We start from the raw sequence: 21,322 nt of genomic DNA on the forward strand, positions 1-21,322 counted from the left end.
CCTCAGAAAGAGCTCTAGAGCTTGCTTGACCAAGGCTGCATGAATTGCAGGAGAGAAATAGGAAGCCCAGCCCAGCTTCCCTCAGAAAGAGCTCTAGAGCTTGCTTGACCAAGGCTGCATGAATTGCAGGAGAGAAATAGGAAGCCCAGCCCAGCTTCCCTCAGAAAGAGCTCTAGAGCTTGCTTGACCAAGGCTGCATGAATTGCAGGAGAGAAATAGGAAGCCCAGCCCAGCTTCCCTCAGAAAGAGCTCTAGAGCTTGCTTGACCAAGGCTGCATGAATTGCAGGAGAGAAATAGGAAGCCCAGCCCAGCTTCCCTCAGAAAGAGCTCTAGAGCTTGCTTGACCAAGGCTGCATGAATTGCAGGAGAGAAATAGGAAGCCAAGCCCAGCTTCAGTGGGAAAGAGCACCGGAGCTTGCTTTGCAAGGCTGCTGGAATTGCGTGGAGAAAATAGCAAGCCCAGCCCAGCTTCCCTCTTTGGCTGAAATTCCTCCCCCTTGAGGAGGGAGGGAGGGAAAGAACCCCAGAGCTTTCTTTACTAGGCTGCCGAAATTGCATGGGAGAAATAGGAAGCCAAGCCCAGCTTCCCTTGAAAAGAGCTCCAGAGCTTAATTTATCGAGGTTGCATAAATTGCAGGACAGAAGTAGGAAGCCAAGCCCAGCTTCACTGGGAAAGAGCCCCAGAGCTTGCTTTATCAAGGCTGCCTGAATCATGTGGGAGAATTAGCAAGCCTACCCCAGCTTCCCTCTTTAGCTGAAGTTCCTCCCTCTTGAGAAAGAAGGGAGCAAAAGCACCCCGGAGCTAGTTTTACCAGGCTGCCTCAATCACAGTGGAGAGAAAGAAAGAACCTCTAAGACGAACAAAGTTTTATTCAAGGTATGAACTTCTGTGTGCCTTGCTACAGTGTGTGTGTGTGTGCGCGCGCATGCTTTGTTGAGCTTGTTACGCCACAGCTCTCCTGGTTACAACTGGGTTCACCCCCCATCCTTTTTCCACTGTATTGAATATACAGTCTTTCTCAGTAGGAAAGCAACATGAACTAGATGAGGAACAGCAATAACACAGTGAGTGAGAGTTGTGTCAGACCAAGTTCATCCAGCACATTCCCTTTGTAGATTTTGTCTACATTTCCTTGTAGATTTTGAACCTAGACTTCCCAGATAGTAGGCTGATACTGACCACTATATATTGCTGTGGCTCTAATCTTGCACTGCCTCATAGGAGTTGCAGTTATTTTTCTGGGGAGACTATAGTTTTTTAAACAAACACATAGCCCTCAGTCTGTGTCATGGTGCCTTCACATGTTCTTGATCAGCACACAAAGCAACTTATATACAAAAGCTTACAGTGACCAGCCATTTCATGTTTCTCCCTGAGTCGTGGGGCACAAAGCATTGACCATGAGATTTCTGAAATGTCAATAAATCAAAAGTAGATTTGCAGCTTACAGAAACACACCTGAACAGCATACTCAAAATTGCTATAGCACAAACAATTCAGAGTAAGAGATCAGTTATAGACTGTTAAATAAAATATTGCAAGAGTGCTAATGTTTTAAGCATGTTTTTATTTTAAGTAAAAAAAATAATATCTTTGTGTTTGTGTCCTTTATAAAGTTTATATTTCTGCTACCTGTCATTGCTGATGTATCAAAATGTTTTATTATATATTTTATTTTTAATATTCTACGTTTGTTAATTGTTAATGTTTTTAAACTGTTGTTAGCTGCCCTGAGCCTATCAGGGGAGGGCGGGATATAAATCTGATAAATAAATAAATAAATTACATTTTACAACACACATGGCCCGGCTCAACCAGGTCTCATGTATGTCACATTTGGCCCTCATAACAAATGAGTTCAACACCCCTGGGCTAAGATGTAGTACTGAAGTGAGCAGGCGATATTTACCAGTTTGTTCACCTATTTATCCTGTAAAAGAAGTTTCATCTCCATAAGTTTGGCCCTATCCTTAGCCCTATCCACTATTTCCTTAGGGTATTTCTGTAGTGTGAATGAGCAAACTTGGCAAAGCAAGCTGTGATGCAGAAGAAAGCAAGAGAGAGGGAGAAGGAGGGAGATGAAAGCCAGTTGCTTGGGGGTCTGATAGGAGCCCTCCAGGGGCCTGATTCGGCCCCCAGGCTGAATGTTTGACACCCCTGAACTATAATGTAGGAAAGAATTCCCTATAATGTAGGAAAGAAGTCCCTGTTCGATTCCTGTTAGTTTACAAAGTTGCCCCCAGAACTTGAAACAAATTGTATTCCTTGGTGGGAAATCACCTTGGTAGAGAGCAAGTGCAGCCTGACCATGTGTTGCAGGAAGAGTTCAGCCATATTCTTGGCGGTGAACAGTTTACAGGGACCAAAGTGTGCTTGCTTGGAAAATGTGTCTACGACAACCCATATCACAGATTTTCCCTGAGGGGGGTGGGGTAAATCTGTGATGAAGTCCACAGAGATACACTCCCAGGGTCAGCTGACCGTTTCTAGGGGCTGGAGTTCCCCAGGTGGCTTTCCCCCCCATTTTTTCACCATTAGGCAAACTGGGCAGCCATATTGTGAAACGTCCTTGTAAAGCCCTGGCCACCAGAATTGTTGTTGCAATAGATGTAGGGTTTTCACAAACCCAAAGTGCTCCCATTTTGGCATCATGTGATCTGTTTGGTACTGAGCTTCCTAGTGTCCACAAGGGATTCTAGGTTTTTGTGATCTTTTGACTTCCATGCCCCGGGTCTTTTGACTTCCATGCCCCGGGTTTTTTGACTTCCATGCCCTTCCCTTTGGTCTTTAGTAAGTCTGTGAGGGGGAGGGCCACAGTTGCAAAATTGTTTATGAAATTTCTATAAAAATTTGCGAAACCAAAGAAGCTTTGTAGTTGCATCCGGGTCTGAGGAGAAGCCCAGTCCACCACTGTTTGGATCTTAGCTTGGCCTATCCCCAGCCCTCCAGCTGAGACCCGGTACCCCAGGAAGTATAATTCTGTTTTATGGAATTCACACTTGGACAACTTGGCAAGCAGTTTATGGTCGTAGAGGGTCTGCAACACCTCCCTCACCAGTTTCACATGGGAGGGGAGTTCCTCAGAATAAACCAACATATCCAGATAACAGGCCACGCCCTTAAATAGGTACTTTTGTAAGGTTTCATTAATGAGATTCATGAACACCCCTGGGGCTCCTTTCAACCCAAACGGCATGACTAGGCACTCAAAGTGACTGAGGGAGGTGTTGAAAGCCATTTTCCATTCATCCCCCACCTTTATGTGCACCCAGAAGTAGATCCAGATTAGTGAAAATCTTTCCCTGGCTGACCTTGCTAAGTAGGTCCTTTATAAGCGGGAGGGGGTAAGTGTTATTCATGGAAATGGCATTCAAACCCTGATAATCAGTGCAGAGTCTGAGGCTCCCATCTTTCTTTTTCCTGAATAACACGGGGGCCGCATGAGGGGAATGTGTGGGTTGTATGAAACCCCTTTGGAAATCAGTCTCAATGAATTCCTTTAACTCCTCCCTCTCCGGCGATTTCTAGAATATAATTTAACTTTTGGCAGGGTCTCCCCTTCGATCAGTTCAATGGCGCAGTCTGTCTAGTAGTGATGGGGAAACTCGTCAGTTTCCGCTGCTTCAAAGACCCCGCTTTAGGTCCTGATGCTCTGGGGGGATTGCGGCTATCTCCTCTCTTGTTAAGCACAGTTTCTCCAAGTTAAGCACAGTTTCTCGTCGTTAAGCACAGTTTCTTCAGGGTCCTAGTTCCCTTTCCACACATGTTCCTTACACTTCTCATCTTGGAAGTAGATGGTGTGATTTCTCCATTGTACAAATACCACTTGGAAGCAGGCGGAAGGAACAATTAAAAATGGCCTCGCTTCCCAATGGGCCCCTACTCCTATAGTACAAGGACCCATTTCATGGGTTCCCCTGTCCATCTGCTCAAACAAAGTGGGGAGGGCAGGGCACTATGCGTTAGCCCCAGAGCATCCGCCAACCCTGGGGATAAAAGATCTCAGGAGCATCCTAAATCTAGCAGGACCCTCACATTCACAAATCTTCTCGTTAGCGAATTCACTAAGGTGACAGGAATAAAATCTAAAGTTCCAGAAATTCTCACCCATAGTGGCGCGGCAATGGCAGCGACCTGCTGGTGTGTGCTCTTTACAGCAGGTCATTGGCGTTTCCCGCCAGCTGGTTCTCACCGCTTTCCTCCCCTGAAGTCTCAGCACGCTGACCCAGGTAGTGGAGAAGGGTGGCACCCCCTTTTCCTGTCTTGGGTGGGGGGGTTCTTCTGCTTTGGCTCTCCTTTCTTAGGGGCTAATGGTGGGGTCCCCCTGGGGGTGCTTGGACTTTTGCTGGCTACGTGATTCTCACCCCCACATTTGAATCACAGGCAGTTTTTTTGTGCGCCACTCCTTCTCACTGGGTGTGATCAGGGGCTTGTGGGGGGGCCCCTTCCCCTTTGTCATTAGTCCCTTTGGAGGTGGCCCCCTCTTGTTGCTTATGGTGAAGTGCAACCACTTTCTGTCAGTCCTCGATCTCACACACCAGCTGGATCCACTCCGCCAGGGTTTGTGGGTTCCCAGTAGTCAGTGCCTCTGCAAACAGGGATGAGTTGAGGCCCTCTTATATTGCTCAATTCTGGTTCTCTCAGCCCAGCAGTTCACCTTACTGTTCTGGATACAGAATTCTGATGTGTAGTCCTGGACAGACTTCATACCTTGCTGGAGGTCTTGGAGTGCTGAAATGGCGCTAGGTTTTTGTAGTGCGTCTTCAAACTGGATCCGAAGGGCTCACAGCAGGCTCCAGGCAGTAGCCAGGGTGGGATATTGCATCTCGTAGAGGGTTATATACCAGTCTGCCGCTGCCCCCTCTAAGCATCCCAAGATAGATCATTTTGGCTTCCTCTGTCGGAAAATTGTCAGCCCAGACCCAGAGGTGGCCTCTCACTTGTACCAAGAAGTACCCTAACTTGGAGGGGTTTCTGTGGAACCAGGCTCCATGCAACTTTGGACCCCCTGTAGTAAAACATGACTCAGGTGGAGGCATGGCCGGCAGCACCGGTACCCCTCCACCATCTGGTGGTGGCAGGGGTAGCCCCCCACCTGGTGCAGGAGGAGGGGGGCAACTGGCTGTTGTGCGGGAGGTGCCCTAGTGACTTGAACAGCTATGTCTTGTAGCTGACGGGCAAGTGTTCTCACTTCCTGCATAAAGTAGTTGCTCATGGCTAGCATTTCGTCTCTTAGATGTTGGCTGTGCACCCTCAGGCCTTCCTGCAGCCAGTACCTCTCTGGGGTGGCCACCCATGGCTCCCGCAGAGCTATCCACCTCATCGTCAGACCCTCAAGCCCGATATGCTCCGTGAAGTGCTGAAGAGCAGTAGCGTCCTGCGGTAGCCTCCCATTCTTCCCATTCTACTAAACCTCTCGAGCCCCTCTCATTCCATCTGGACATCATGAACCTGGGCACGAGCTTTGGTCCCTCTAGAAGGGGTCGATCGGGTCAGTTTGAATGTCTTTGGTTATTGTCTTCTCGTCGTCTGACATGGTTGGCAATGGTAAGGTGCACCAAGGTGGTAGAAGAAAGTTTTCGCAATATGTCAAGACCCCAGCGGTTCAATGATCACAAACAGTCCATTTCATTGATGGATATTTATTGACTCATGACAACTATAGGTAGGACGGACTTTGCGAAAACTGGCTTGGGGGGTTTTCCTCCTCTTATAGCCTTGGCTAAAACCATTACATTTTCAAAGGAAGGCGAAAACCAGCAATCCCTCCCCCCCTCCAAGTATTTCTCATTCCGTTTGCAAGTGCACATAATCTTGCAAGAGTGACCCTGATAATCCTTGAGACTAGGCGGAAGGAATGTGATAACTATTATGCAGAGATAGGCACAGGCGAAGCAGAGAAGCAGGAAAGTAAAATACTTCAGACAACAGGAAAAAAAATGGCAAGGCATCTTGACACCAGAAAGTCTAGGGCTAGCTCTGGGTGGAATTCTGGGTGGAATTCTGGAATTCTAGGGTATTACTGTGTTAACAATTTGGTCTCAGACTCCCCCAAATGATCTAGGATTGTGGCTTCATTCACAACAATTTTAACCAAGCCTATGTGAGTTAGGGTATCATAATGTGCTGTGTTACTCAACAGTTAATTAATGTTGAAGGATTTCAGAAATAGTGACTAGGACCTTTGGATATTGAGAACTTTATACCATTTGAGACTGAATGAATAGTGCTTCACTCTGTGGAAGCATATCTGACTACTTCACTTAAAGATTTTAAGGCACTGGGTAAGCAAATCTTATATATTACATATTGGAGAATCTCATGTATCTTGTATAACATACATCAGACGCTCGTGTTGGTTTCAAACATCATTGCATATGCTATGATATAGTTCCAGATGAACTGTGGCTGTTGATGGTGGCAACTCTAAAGAAGATCATCGAAAACATGCCTTGTATTCTGGACAGCATGTCAGGTCAATGGTGGTCTCTGGGGGATTTTGCAAGGAACAGAAAAGAGACTAAACTACAAATGTATTTATGGACTTTGAATTGTTGTCTTAACTCTTGGAGACACTACCTGAGAATTTGAATTATTTGAAGCTGTATGGCTGTAAGAAGTTGTTAATCGGGATCTAGAATTAGAAGTTTAATGTATAAGTGTGTAAAACTTTATTAGCAGAATTGCTCTTGATTGGAAAAAGACTTACCTGAGGAAGGGCTACATCCTTGAAACGCACTAGACATCCGGAAATCACGTTGTATATGTGTACTTTGGGGCTTCAATACATCATACCATATTTATAAGGATATTTGCAACCTGTACTTCTGAAGAAGACTAACTTACAGTTACTACAAGGACATTGCCAATATACACCTGCTGAGGCTTTTCTAGTCCTTGGGACTTTTGCTTTTCACTTGTTTGTTATATTGTGGAATGTATTATTGATTTTGTATAAAATTTTGAATATAGCAGCTCATAGAACACTATTTCCTTTGGGATTTGGCTTTAGGTACCCGATTACTGTGTTACCTTTTAGTTATAACTTTATTTCAGTTATAAGCTTTTGTACACTTCTTCAGAGGGAGGGTAGGTAAATGGATTCTTCTGACAAGCACAATTTACAGTGAGGTTGCCATGCTCTGTTGTCTCTCTCTCTCACACACACACATACAGGTGTATGTGTGTTAAAAAAGGGGGCAGATTGTGATAAGGGGGAGATAACTAAAAGGAAATTACTTTGGCATATTCTGAAAAGTTTTTTTTTAAGATTAGATTTCTCTGTGCTTATCTAGGATTTTATTTTCTTTCAAAAAGACCCTAAATTAGGGATTAGAACACATGGAATGGCTTCCATAGTTTAATAATCAAATTCCATTGGATTCCATTGTTTAATAATAGAAATAGATGGCTAAGTATTTAAAAATACATTCATGGTTCCAGTTCAACACATCTCCCTTTCTCCCCTCCCACTTTCCTGGCTGCTTTTCTTCACTCCCCCTTTGCTTTTTCAACCGTTTCATTATCATCAGTAGCACTTGAGTGGATTTTGCTCAGTCTGAAATCAACACATTATTTCACTTGGAGACAATCCTCCTCTCCAGTTTAAACAGATGAAGAAGAAAAAAATAGAAATCTATTAGCAGAAAGGAGCGAGCCTCCAGTAGCATCTAACAAAATTTGTGGCAGGGCATGAGCTTTCATGGGTCACAGTTCACTTCTTCAGACACGGCTAGAATGGGAGTCCACTGATCCTTATATTTAGAGAGTGGAGTGATTCCAGATGCAAAAAGACAATAACAATCAGATATAAGAACCCACAGTTCAACAGTCAAGCTACATACCATGTGGCATCAAAACATTAAATTTTTTATTTTTTCAACATTTATATAAAAATGATTCTATAATAAACAGTTACACTGGAGTTTCAGAACACTGATTGACTTTAATTTAGGGTTGCCAAGTCCAACCCCAGAAATATCTGGGGACTTTGGGGGTGGAGCCAGGAGACACTGGGGTGGAGCTAGGGGGGAGGGGGGAAATGGCACCGGGGAGCGTGGCGAACCGCCCCGCAGCTGCTGCCTCTTCTCCGCTCGCCGTAGCTGCTGCTCCGAGATGGGCTCAGGCTCGCCATGCTCCCCAGCGCTGTTTCCCCCCTCCCCCCGCTTCTGTTTTTTTGGGGAGCGGGGGAGGAGGGTGGAAATCCTGGGGTCCCCCGCCAGGGCAGGAGGGTTGGGAAGCCCACTTTAATTAGGACTGGTACTTCCAAGAATACTACTACAAAATTTGGGCTTTGAAGCCATAACTGAAAAAGGTCTTAGGACTGAAACCTTTTTTGCATCAGCATTTTCATGTACACATCAGAAGCCTTCCAGCAGTGAACTGCAGCTGACATGGAATTTACAAAAGGATTTTTGAACTTTGGTCACAAAAATTATATGGTGTTTTGTACTTAGGAAAATACTAGGACAAACACAAGTCAGTTTGTTCTGTATTACTGTTTATTACAGAATCATTTCTTATATAAATGTTGAACAATAAAACAATTCTATCTAATGTTTTGATGCCACATGGCTCTGTATTGTATGTAAAGTGGCAACAGCAGGCATTGGTAACAAGACAGGAAACTTAAGTCTCAATTAGCCCTGGAGGATGCATTGATCTTCGTTAACAGTTGCAATTCTAATCTCACTTTGAAATTCCTTTGTAAGAGAGCTGCTACTTTTTCGTCACTAATATTCTAGAAGGTTAAATGTTCCTCCACTGGTCTTTGAATGTTGTGGTTTCTAATGTCAAACTCATTTTCATTTTTTCTTTGCATCCTCCAGAACTGAATCCTCCTGGACAGAATTAAGACCCGAGTTTCCTGTCTCATCACCAGCGCTGGTATCTCCACATCTACTACCCTTCTGAATATCACATCTAATCTCAAGCCTGCTGTTATCATTCAGCTGCTAATCCCATTCGGCATCTGAAATCACCATTATGAAGTTTACATCTCTGGAACTTTGTGTTAGGTTTTATGGTATGCATGGCCCAGCTCAACAAAGTGACATTTATATTAGACCTGGTCCTCGTAACTAATGAGTTTGTTAGTTCTGATCTAAACTGCTACAGCAGGCTTCGGATTCAGTGGGAGCTCACAGGAGCTCCTGAACCTTTCTGAGAGTTCCACCTCCTCCTTCTGAGAGTTCCACCTCCTTGTCCATTGAATAGCTGCATAACAATCCCTGGATGAGCTCCACCACCTATTTTTCTACAAAACGACCCCTGTGCTACAGTAATATGTTTCAGCTTTCTTTCTTTTTTGTCTTTTGATGTCAGGGCACTTAGTGCTGACTACAGTTCATTTTTGCAGGCTTTCCCTCTCAAACCTTGAGGGTAACAGAATAATTTGAAATTACAAGACGTGTAAAAAAACCAAAATCATCATGGATCAACCAATTTCAAGGGCAGTTTTTGAATATTTCACCACTAGGAAAATGCTTGACACATTTGCACAATACAAATACGTTTAACTATGAAAACCGCACAGCTACCTTATTTAGTTTTTGCGTTCAAAAGGAAACAATTTACTTGAGTTACTTACAAGCTGCTCAGATTTCACAGCATGTAGTTGTATAGTCTTTGCCACATTTTTAGACACTGCCAGGCTGAGGTCTGGATCCACAGCAGCCACATTTAGCTCACTAGAAAAAAGAAAAGAAAAATAACGCTTGAAAAATAACACTTGGAATTTTTATAAAAGGTTGCTTACCTGTAACTGATGATCTTGGAGTGGTCATATGTACATTCACACCCATGGGAGCAGGGTTCCTGCACTGACTCCTATTTGTATGTAGTAAGCCAGGGATTTTTGCACCTAGGTGCCAGTGGGCATGTGCGGAAGCCCAACTGCGCATGCTTACCGAGCCAGTGCGGACATCCCACCAGTTCCTTCTGACCGCTGTATGATCTTGAGTTAGGGAGGACCGACAGCAGTGGGGAAGGATGCACAGATGACCACTTGAAGATCACCAGCTACAGGTAAACAACCTGTTTATCTTCATCGAGGTCTCTGTGTTTCATATCCATGGAAGATTAGCAAGCTAGGCCTACCTGGAGGTGGGCACGGGAGGTCATCCAGAAGTCACAGCTTGCAGCACGATACGTCTCACTTTTGATCTCTGGTGCAGATGCACATCCATTGCATAGTGCTTCATGAATATATGTGGTGTGGCCCATGTGGCTGTGCATTGCAGATATCAGACAGGGAGGTACTCTTAAGAAATGCTGTAAAACTGGCTACAGCTTGGGTAGAGTGACCACAGACTGATCCAGGCAATGGCATCTTGGCCTGGAGATAACACAACTCAATAGTCTCAGTGAGTCACTTCAACAGTCATGGAGCTGAGATTTTCCTGCCCATCTTGGGAGGGGCATACAAAATGAACAAGTCAGAGTCCTTCTGGTAAGACTTAGTCCTTTTTAGAAAAAAAATATAAGGGCCTTTTTTCTATATCTGAAGAGTATAAATGCTTTCATCTTCAGAACTGGGTGAAGGAAAGAAGTCAGACAAAACAATCTCAGCACACAGGTGGAACTCAGAGACAACCTTTGGGAGGAAGGTCACATCAGGGACTAGTGAGACTCCATCCTCATGGAAACGGAGGTAAGGCAAGTCAAAACTCAGAGCTGTCTCAGCTCACCAACCCGTCAGGTTGACGTAATGGCCACCAGAAATGCAGTCTTCCACGACAGAAGGTGGAGAGAGCAAGAGGTCAAAGACTCAAAGGGGTGCCCCATCAATTTATACCATACAAGGGGAAGATTCCATGGTGAAGTAGGATGTCTCCTCAGGGGGTGAAGACATACCAGTCCCTTGAGGAAACGTTTGGTGTTAAGGTGGGTAAAAACCAAGTAGCCCTCAATGTCATCATGATGAGCAGAAGACTGACTCTGATGGAGAAATGGTTGAGGCCAGAGTCGTCTAGTGACAGTAAAAACTCAAATACCACAGATATGGATGCCTGATGAGGGGAAACTGATAATGAGGAAGTATACTCAACAAACTTAGTCCATTTGTAGCTATAGGACTTGTGTGTAGATGACTTATGGCTGTTTAATAATACATGCTGTACCCTCAAAGAGAAGGTCAAGAATTTATCAGCCATGCAGTCAGTTTGAGGTGTGGCACCACTGTGGTGCAGTAACTGACCTTCCTATATCAGCAGAAGGTCTGAGTTCAAAGGGAAGCGGTCAAAGGCTCTGCACGTTAGGTGCAATAAGAGTGGGAACCAATTCTGGCCACCACAGCATCACCAGAATGCACCAAGGGTACTCCCTCAATAGCTTATTTAACACTTTGGTGATAAGAAATAGTGGTGAAAGCACGTAGAGAAACTGACCCATCCAAAGGAACAGTGAGTGGAACAGACAACACTTCCGATTCTGTTGGGTAGCAAAGACATCTATTGGAGGTTGGCCTCATCTCTGAAAGACTGGAAAGAGGTAAGTACAATTGAGCTCCCACTCATGTGGAGAGGCTGCTTCCTGGCTCAAAAAGTCTACCCTGACGTTCAGTTCTCCTGGTAGGTGGGTTGCTACTAGAAATGTCTGTTGAGCGATAAACTCATGCCAAATGTCCGGAGCAAGGGCACACAATTTCCTGGAGACAGTCCCTCCTTGCTGATTTATGCAATCGAGGGCTGTGGTGTTGTCCGTCAGGATGGACACAGTCCAATATGAGATGAGAGGTTGAAAGGACCAGAGGGCATATTGTATGGCTAGTAGTTCCAGGAAGTTTATGTGGTGATCCCTTTAAGAAGGTGGCCAGGTTCCTCCCACATGAAGTCTATTGGCATGGGCATCCCAGCCCCACAGGGAGGCATCTGTCGTGATAGTGATCATAGGTATGGGTGGGTTGAATGGCGCACCTTAAAGGAAGTTGCTCCACCTTCCACCATTGAAGAGACTGAATGACCATCCTTGGAAGATGTTAGCAAAGGAGAGGAGGGTCACTGGCTGGATGAAAATGTCTCAAAAACCAGACCTGCAGTGGTCGCATATGCAGTTTGGCAAATACTTACACATTGGTGGTGGCTGCCATCAACCCCAGAAGGCACTGTATTTGAAGTGCCAATCCCTCGCCCTGAGATTCTAGATGATGAACAAGTGCAATGATGCCGTCTGCCCTTTGCTTAGGGAGGAATGCAGTATGCACCTAAGTGTCTAGTATCGCGTCAATGAATTGTATCCTAGTGGCCTGCATTAGATGTGATTTCTTTACATTGATTTGTAATCCCAGGCTCTGCAGGAAGTGTAGCGTGGTCTCTATGGGTTGAAGGAGAAGTGGTTTGTACTCCATGACTAACAACCAATCATCTCTATGTGGGAACAGAATTACTCTGTGTAAATGGAGGTAGGCTACAATCACCACTATAGTCTTGGTGAAGACCCGTGGTGCTGTTGGTAATCCAAACAGGAGGGCTTTGTGTTGAAATTGATTTGGACCAATGGCAAAACGTAAGTACTTCTGGTGGCAAGGATGGATATTGAGATGGAAGTATGCATCTTGTACATCCACTGCGGCCATCCAATCCCCTTGTTTGATGAATGGTAGAATGTTCTGCAGAGTTTTCATACCTGATGAATTCGTTCAGAGCCAGAAGGTCCATAATTGGTTGAATGCTGCTGTCCTTTTTTGGGACTGTAAAGTAGCGGGAATAAAACCGATGTCCTTGGAACCTGGGTGGCACTGGCTCCATCACTTGTTTGTTCAGGAGATTGTTTACCTTCTCTAGGAGGACAGCTGAAAGTGTTGGTGTGACAAAGACTGGTGTGACTGGAGTGAATTCTATCACATAGCTCTCCTCAATGATGGAGAGGACCCACTTGTCCGAAGTTACATGATTCCATGATGGTAAGTATGAGAACAGGCGAGTGGGTCCGGGGGGACTGGATAGGCCAGAATGGAAGAGTCAAAGACCCTGTTTAGGGCTACAAGACCATGACCCAAGACGATTGAGAGTCAGGTGCAGAGAATTTGGACTTGGTCTCAAAGGACTATCTGCCCAGGGTTGACTGAGGTTTCCAAGGCTGGTCAGAGGACTGTCTCTGGAAAGGTCCAGAGATTTGACCAGGATTTGTTCCAGGATCTGCTCTTGAACAACATGGAAGAGGAGGAGACACCTAAATTGTGGGAGGTTTTGATGTTTTTGTCCATCTCCTGCAGTACAGCATCTGCAGTTGAGCTGAAGAGACCATCGCCCTCAAAAGGAAAGTCCTCTACATAGGCCCTTGTATCTGGTTAAAGCACGGTGAAGCATAGCCATGCATGTTGATGGGGTGTGACAGCAGAGGTAAGAGTTTTAGCAGAGATGTCGACCAGATGCTTGAATGAATTTACCTGGTGCTTGGCCAAGAACATGCCTTTCTTTTGGATTTGCCTGGCTGCTGGGAGCAGTGCCAGTGACTCTGACAATTGTTCTCAAAGAGCATACTGATAATGGATCATGCAGGTTGAATAATTGGACACCTTGATGCCAAGTGCGCCAGCAGAACAGAATTTCCTGCTTGTGTTGTCAAGTTTCTTTCCCTCCTTGTCTGGTGGCATAGAGTGGGTCCAACAGGCATTGGAGGATGAACAAATTACGACTGAAGTAGGTCTGGGATGAGTGAAAAGAAACTCAGCTCCAGTCTCTTGTATATGATACATATGATCGAGCTGTTTTGAAGATACTTGGAGTGGAGCCTGGCTTAGACCATGGTTCCTTGGTAGCCTGTAGGACCACTGATGTGAATGATAGGGCTAGATGTTGAGGTGTCACACTGGACAATGTTGAAGACTGTATCAGTCACAGTAGGATGAGATTGTACTGCGGAGAGGCTCAGGGTGTGAGCCATGCATTTGATCATCTCCCCATAAAACCTGAGGTCCTTAGATGGCGAAATGGGTAGATCGTAAGATATCTGTGAATTGGGAGAGAGCTCAGAGAGCTGGTGTTGTTCTGAGGATTCCTCCTCTGAATCTAAGGCAGAGGCTGAGGAAGCACACCTTGTGTTCAAATGATCTGACCCATGAGGTTGGAGAGGTGTCGATGTCAGGTGCTGGTGGTGCCTGGGGCTGGACAGGTTCAATAGGACAAGGCTTGTGCTTTAGATACTGATCCAGTGCCAGGGAAAAGACCGATGCTGCCGCCAATGGAGGTTGGTGAGGCAGTCAACAGGAAACTCTAGACTGGTACCAATCCAGAGCATCGTGAGATCTGGTACCAATCCAGAGCATCGTAAGGAGGGAGCCACAGATAAGCAGAATGAAGTGGGTATGCTCCATACCTGTGCCATTGTCACAGGTCCCAAGGGGATGGTGGTGGGGGTCAAAATGGAGAAGGATCCATATAATGGTTGATTGGTCGGTCAGGGGGAGGACTAGATGGTACAAGCACCACATCTCTGGGAAGAGCGAGAGGAGCCAGTATTCTGCATCACGTCCATTTCATGTTTGGAACTGGGGAGTTGAATCAGTTGTGAGAGCACTAAACCCGGTGCTGGGGGGCTTGAACAAGTTGGTGACACTATAAGCTGTAATGGAAGCATCACTAGAATGACAGTTGGATCTGGCACTGGGGGTGATAGGGATGGAGTACGACTACCTTGGTCACGTTTCTGGTGTTTGTCCTTGTCCTTCTTAGGTCTCTTGGATTTGTCACCTTTAGAACCCTTATCCTCCCTGCTTTTGCTTGCAGGTGTCCAGGAGTCTGAATGGGTAGCCAAGCCTTTAGAATCCTTAGCTTCCCTGTGCTTCTTTGCAGGTGTTGAGGATTCCGAATGAGTATCCGAGCCTGTGTGTTTGAGAGGGCAGTCAGCATTGGAATGGGGTTGGCTTTGCAAACTTGAGTCAGTAGCAGAGACTGCTGTTGATGCTGATGTTGAGGGTTGGCCGGAGGCACTGACTGATGTTGAAGGAGCCAACTTCATTTTGGTTGGTGACAGTTACAATTCCGCTAACGCTGCAGAGAGCTGAGCTGCTTGGTTTTTTCTCTTTTGTTTGGAGAACTGGGCACAATAAACAAGTCCACTTGGTGTGCCTCTCCCAGACAAAATAAGTACAACAAATGGCAGTCTGGGGGGAGGGGAATCTTACACCCACAGGGGGTGCAGCATTTAAAGGACCTCCAAAGTCTTTCCATAAGCCTTTGAGAATGGTGAGAGGAGAGAATAGGAGGAGGGGTATGCCCTGAAGGGTGGAGAGCAGAAAGTCCAAGTTGTCTTCTTTTTTAAGGAGAGAAATGAAGAAGAAGAAGAAGATGATGATGATGATGATGATATTGGATTTATATCCCGCCCTCCACTCCGAAGAGTTTCAGAGTGGCTCACAATCTCCTTTACCTTCCTCCCCCACAACAAACACCCTGTGAGGTGGGTGGGGCTGGAGAGGGCTCTCCCAGCAGCTGCCCTTTCAAGGACAACTTCTGCCAGAGCTATGGCTGACCCAAGGCCATTCCAGCAGGTGCAAGTGGAGGAGTGGGGAATCAAACCCGGTTCTCCCAGATAAGAGTCCGCACACTTAACCACTACACCAAACTGTCTCTCCAGTGAAATTAAGAAATGAAGAAAGAATGGTAGGAAGAACGAAGAACAACGGCAATTCTGGCAGAAAACGAAGAGGAGAAACTGTACCAACCACAGCAAAGATCAACTGATTAGCACGGAGATCAAAGGAGAATTGGCGGGATGTCCACGCTGGCTCAGTGAGCATGCGTGGTGGGGCTTCCTTGCATGCTTGCCAGGACTTAGGTGTGAAAATTCCTGGCATGCTATGTACCAATCAGAGTCAGCGCAGGCGCTCTATTCCCATGGGTGTGAAGCACAGAGACAACAATGAAGATCTTGCTTTTTCAGCAAAATTGTTTTCTTTATAGCAGCTGTTATTCTTGATGCTGTAGTTCACTGATTTTATGTTGATACTGTCCACTTTTTTATTAAAAAAATTGGGGTGGATCACAAAGTATTTAAACAGAGCAAAAACAATCAAGCAGCAACAAAACACTATTATAAGCAGCAATTTAATTTACAAAAAAGGCCCTCCTGAAAAGTTTTCTCTCATACAGACTGTGGAAAATAAACATTTGGAGACTTTTCTAACCGCTACTGGTAGGTTTTTTGAACTCATAGCAGCTACCACTGTAAAGGCCCCAACACAGGTTGTGACAGGTCACACCCTGTTATTGTATTCAAGGACAGTCACACGTACAGTACTTTACAAGAGCTAAGTTCAAAGTTATTTTGTCGTGGATCCGTATGGCCAGAACACCTGGGTCAAGATAGAGATCCAAGCTCCATACCAGATGAAGACAGAGGAAGGAATTTTTCACAGCTGACCTCACCTGCTTATCCAGCAACAGTGCTGAATCACATACAGCCTCCAGACTCCTAGGTAGTGAGCTGTCTGCTACCAAATGTGAGGGAGCACAACACCCTCTAAAACCTCAGTCTTAAATGTCCAGCATTACTTGTCAGGATTCACCTTTAGCAACTAACTCCAGCAACCAAATACTGGCTCAGGACTGTCCTAGCAGGATCAGACCAATATAAAGCTTGGTGTAATGCTGTAGACCAAATTAAAATGGCTCCTCTTAGTTTTAATTTGGGCAGGCTTGAGGCCTGCTTGTAAATTTTTAAACATTTTTTTTTCTGCAAGGCCCATAGAAAAGGTCAGGCCTATTAGTGTGGGCCTTGAGCTCAGTGCACCAGTGGACTGTTGCCTAGGAAACAAAAGGGAGTCACCTGTTGCTGCCTCCCTTATCTGTGCCTCATTAGTGTTATTCTGTTGAGTTTGAGTTTTGATTGGGTTATTTGAACTTACCCACGAGGGTTTCCTAGGAATAAAGGATTCCCCTTTTCTATTCTCTGGGCCCTCATTTTGGGACAACTTGACTGAATTCTGAGACCCGCTCCACGCTGGGCTCTTCGTTTAGGGACTGTTGATGGACTTTGTTGCTTTGATTACCTTGGAACCAATTAGTATGTTTAGATAAGTATATTTTACAACGTTCTTATTTTTGGTTCACAGCTCCTAATGTAAATTCTTATGCTTATTTCAAATTTCAAATTCTTATGCTTATTTCTTTTTGTTTTAAAAAGGAGATTTTTTTGTTGCTTTGTTGGAGGGTTGTAACAACTGAATGCCAAAAGCTTATCTAATCACCTCGAAGTTTGCCTAAACCACCATAAAGAAAAGTATTTTGTCCTGGGGAACTCCTGGCCACATCTGCCGTGGTTTGGCTTTCCCTGGTTTAGGATTTAAAAACCCTGAGGCTTGACTGGGGCCTCAGTGTGTGAAAGTATCCAGTCTGGTGGCAGCTCTACTCCAGGACCCTGTTTTGGGCCTGGTTTTTTGTGTTATTGTCTTAGCCACCATCCTAACGGCCCACCCAATCTCGGTCACAAGGCGACGGACCGTTACACTTGGTCTCTTCAGCATCTTGATGGCAGCCAACATCCAAAACAATGGATGATCTCTCTCAGGGCTTTATATACAAAATTACATACAACGTGCAAATCACAGTGCATATACGATATAACATAACCTACAGGATCAGGGAAAGAAAATCACCTCCCATTCAATATACCTTTGCAACATACACTGTGCTAAGCACAACAGATCTAAAGTATCTAATACTGTTGAATGACTGGAGTAATTTTCACAGTTACTTTCTGCTCTACACAAGCAGCCACATCCTGGGCTCACACTATATATTTATTAACTTCTTAGTCCACCTCTCTCACTAGACTTGTTAACTAGATAAATAATAACAGCTATTAACCATTTAGCTTTACAACTTCAGTACAGATGTACAATTACATGCCAAAAATACACATGGAATACACATGGAATTTAGAGTTCTAGCACATTAGAAATAAGGATGAATTAGAAATAACCTTGGATGAATTCCAGGTACACACTCCAGTTTCTGCATTCAGTCATGGTCAATGACAAAGAGAACCGCTTGAATGACAGGCAGAAGAAACTGCAAATTTGTCCTGAGGCTGATTTCATAAAGCACTTCCTACTACTAAATAAAATGCTGTGTAGCCATTCCACACATCCTGCTCTTCTACAGATTCCAGGACCAGAAGCCAAAGTGGATAATTATTCTGTTTCCAGCCAGAAGACGGTCTACAAGAGTAGACATACCAGTGAATGGTTTTTCCATCCAAAGGCTGGCTTTTCGTTTGGGACGAGAGTCTAGACTTTCTCTCACAACCTTCCCACCCCACCCCAATCACTCACTGTCAGCCTCAAGTTTGCACAGGGGGCTCTAGAAACAGTTCTGTGGCATCCCACAGGCAATTTGTTGGAACCTGACTCCTAGTAGACAGTGGCCTTCAGTACCTCTCTTCTTTCTACTGCCTTTTAATGCAACGCAAGAGACAACAGCAGAAAAGTTGTTAAGCATAATTGTGTAACAGTTTCAGGAAATCAAATGCATTACAGGCAGCCCCAGCAAAAGTATTCAGGTTCTCCGTCCCCCACATTGCACAGTAAAATGCAAAAGATAAGCTGATTTAATTTCACTGATAATTGCCAGTATAATTAATGAGGAATCAAACATTTAACAGTAATGAACTTTCATTTCTAAAATTATAATTCAAGGAGAGGAAAAACATGGCAACACATTACACATGGAAATGTATTTCAAGCACACACCTTGCAATGGTTTTGATGATGCTGTCAAGCTCATCAGTTGAAGGAGGATTGCGACCCCCAGGGGGAAAGACAAGGTTGATAGGGTCAAAAAGTCGAGATAAGGACTTTGACAAGTAGGCAGCTTCATAAGGTTGCAGAGAATCTTTCAAGGCTATTTCTGGACTGGATAATAGAGGAATTTGGTTAAGAAATGTTTGCTTCATTTTTTCAGACAAAAAATACAGCAGCACATCTGGAGCTGGATAAACTTCAGTGTTTATAAGTCTAGAGGGGGCATGGTGTCAAGCATGCTATTTCTAAGTGCTGGTTTATTCATACCTTGCTGCTCTTTTCCCTTCCCCCTCTCCTTTATCCCTCTTCCTTCCCTCCCTCTGGGTACATAATAACCCTCTCTTCTCAGGATGTGTAGAGTAACCTTGTATGAAGCAGCGTAAAATGCCTCTCCCCCGGATTCACATAGCCATGCCTTATCAGCTAGCAGGGAATGTGTGAGAAATGGAGATGTGAACATTCCTTAGTCATAAATAGTAGTGAATAGCCTTTGAACTTTCATCCCCATTTGCATCTTTATGTTATTGTTTTGCAGTTATCTGTAACCCTGCCTTTTGAACTAACCTATAAGACTCTAGGTAACTTTGTATTCAGTATTACTTCCAATGACCCGTCCTTGGAGCAAGGCATAGAGTTTCAATAAAACAAGTCTTTGATTTACAACAAAAGCTTGATTATTTCGAAATATCTATGCTTGACACATGGCTCTTGTGGAATTCATAAGATCAACCAGGACCTACAATTCTCAAGGTGTTTATGCAGTTCTTTTTCTAATGGTACAAGGTAGAAAAGTCCAACTTAACCTCAAATCCCGTAAACAGCCAGAAGACTCACAGAGGTCCTAGATGAAGATCACCAGTACCTAAGAATTCATTCTTCTTTTTAAATACACAAACCGCTGAATTAATCACCCAGAATACTTTCAGCATGCTCCCATCAACTAACTTCAGTTAAAAGCATGTCATATTTGAATTCTTCAGTTCTTGCTAGTGGTGAGAAAACCCAAAGAACTATCTTTATTTATTTATTTATTCCGTAACTTATATCCCGCCCTTCCCACAGATCCGAGTTCAAAGATGCCTTTGGTATTAATTTGCATCAATTAATTGGAATCAAATAAAATCAATGGATACTCTCCTGTGCTTGCTAGCAGGAGCAAAGTCAATGTGCTCAACAGGAAGACCAATACAAAAGTAGCAATGTTTGGTGTAGTGGTTAAGTGTGCGGACTCTTATCTGGGAGAACCAGGTTTGATTCCCCACTCCTCCACTTGCACCTGCTGGAATGGCCTTGGGTCAGCCATAGCTCTGGCAGAGGTTGTCCTTGAAAGGGCAGCTGCTGTGAGAGCCCTCTCCAGCCCCACCCACCTCACAGGGTGTCTGTTGTGAGGGGAGAAGACCTAGGAGATTGTAAGCCGCTCTGAGTCTCTGATTCAGGGAGAAGGGCGGGATATAAATCTGCAATTCTTCTTCTTCTTCTTCTTTATGGTGCAGGAAATTCTCTCTCTCTCTCTCTCTCTCCAGTAAAACTTCAAAAGAAAGACATTTAAGGATTTTTTATATGATAATTATACACAGAATGCACGTACTCATAATCTTGTTTCTTTTGCATGAACAGGTCGCACGCATCATCTTCCAAGTGCTGAAGTTCAACGACGTGTTCCATAGTTCCATTTGTATTAAAATGTCTTTGAATATTTTCACTGTATTGTTGAAGGCGCTTCCACAAATCATTATAGAGCCTCAGTAATTTAGGATATTCACCTTCAAAAGCTTGTTTCAGAAACGTGGATGCTGCAAAACAAAACCCATTAATTCTTGTGCTGTGCTATATTAAATCCTGTGATTCTTACCATTTTAAAAGCTGGTCTAATAGTACCTTACAAAAAAGATTTTCAGAGTATAAGATTCTGACAGTCAAAACTCCATTCACCAGATAGCATTCCTCTCTCCGGTGTTATTTAACATCTATACGTGTCCCCTCACGCAGCTGGTACAGATATTCGAGCTAAGTTATCAAAAGTATGTTGATGACACCTGGCTATAGCTGTTGATGGACAACTGGCCAGATACCGCCCCAGCAAATCTGGCTGTTAGTTTGGGGGCTGTGGTGGGATGACTGAAGCACAGCCTGCTGAGACAGAATCTGGTAAAGATGGAGGTTCTGTGGCTAGGGAGGGGTGGGGGAGCTCAGGGATGAGATGCTGTCTTTTGGGTTTTGACAGTGTGCTCTTGATATCAGCTATCAAGAGCCTGGGTATGATTCTGAATGCCTCCTTAACATTGGCGGCCCAGATTACAAATGTTGTCAGATTGACATTTTTCCAGCTATGCCAGGTTAGGCAACTGGCCCCCTACCTGTCTCACCCTGGTTTAGCCACTGTAACCCATGCAAAGATCACCTCCAGATTGGACTACTGTAACTCACTCTACTTAAGGCTATTTTTGAATCTGACCCGGAAACTCTAACTGATCCAGAACATGGCAGTTTGAGTCCTTACGGGGACCCCACATACAGCACTGTTGGGGACTTTGTGAAGAATTGTTTAAATAGATTCCTTAAAAAAATATCATTTGAT

At 44.5% G+C, this 21,322-nt stretch overlaps 1 protein-coding gene across 1 annotated transcript in view; it reads right to left on the reverse strand.

The window, feature by feature from the left end:
* The window catches only part of COG5 (component of oligomeric golgi complex 5), a 307,502-nt gene that overhangs the window by 75,253 nt on the left and 210,927 nt on the right, over nt 1-21,322 (reverse strand). Inside the window, exons 12-14 of the mRNA XM_060244724.1 lie at nt 20,333-20,537; nt 18,694-18,855; nt 9,592-9,691 (exon numbers count right to left, since the gene is read on the reverse strand). Of these exons, the coding sequence (XP_060100707.1) occupies nt 9,592-9,691; nt 18,694-18,855; nt 20,333-20,537 (467 nt within the window). The remainder of the gene's footprint in view (nt 1-9,591; nt 9,692-18,693; nt 18,856-20,332; nt 20,538-21,322) is intronic.

Source organism: Heteronotia binoei, chromosome 8 (genome assembly GCF_032191835.1).
Source record: "Heteronotia binoei isolate CCM8104 ecotype False Entrance Well chromosome 8, APGP_CSIRO_Hbin_v1, whole genome shotgun sequence".
Lineage (NCBI taxonomy): Eukaryota > Metazoa > Chordata > Lepidosauria > Squamata > Gekkonidae > Heteronotia > Heteronotia binoei.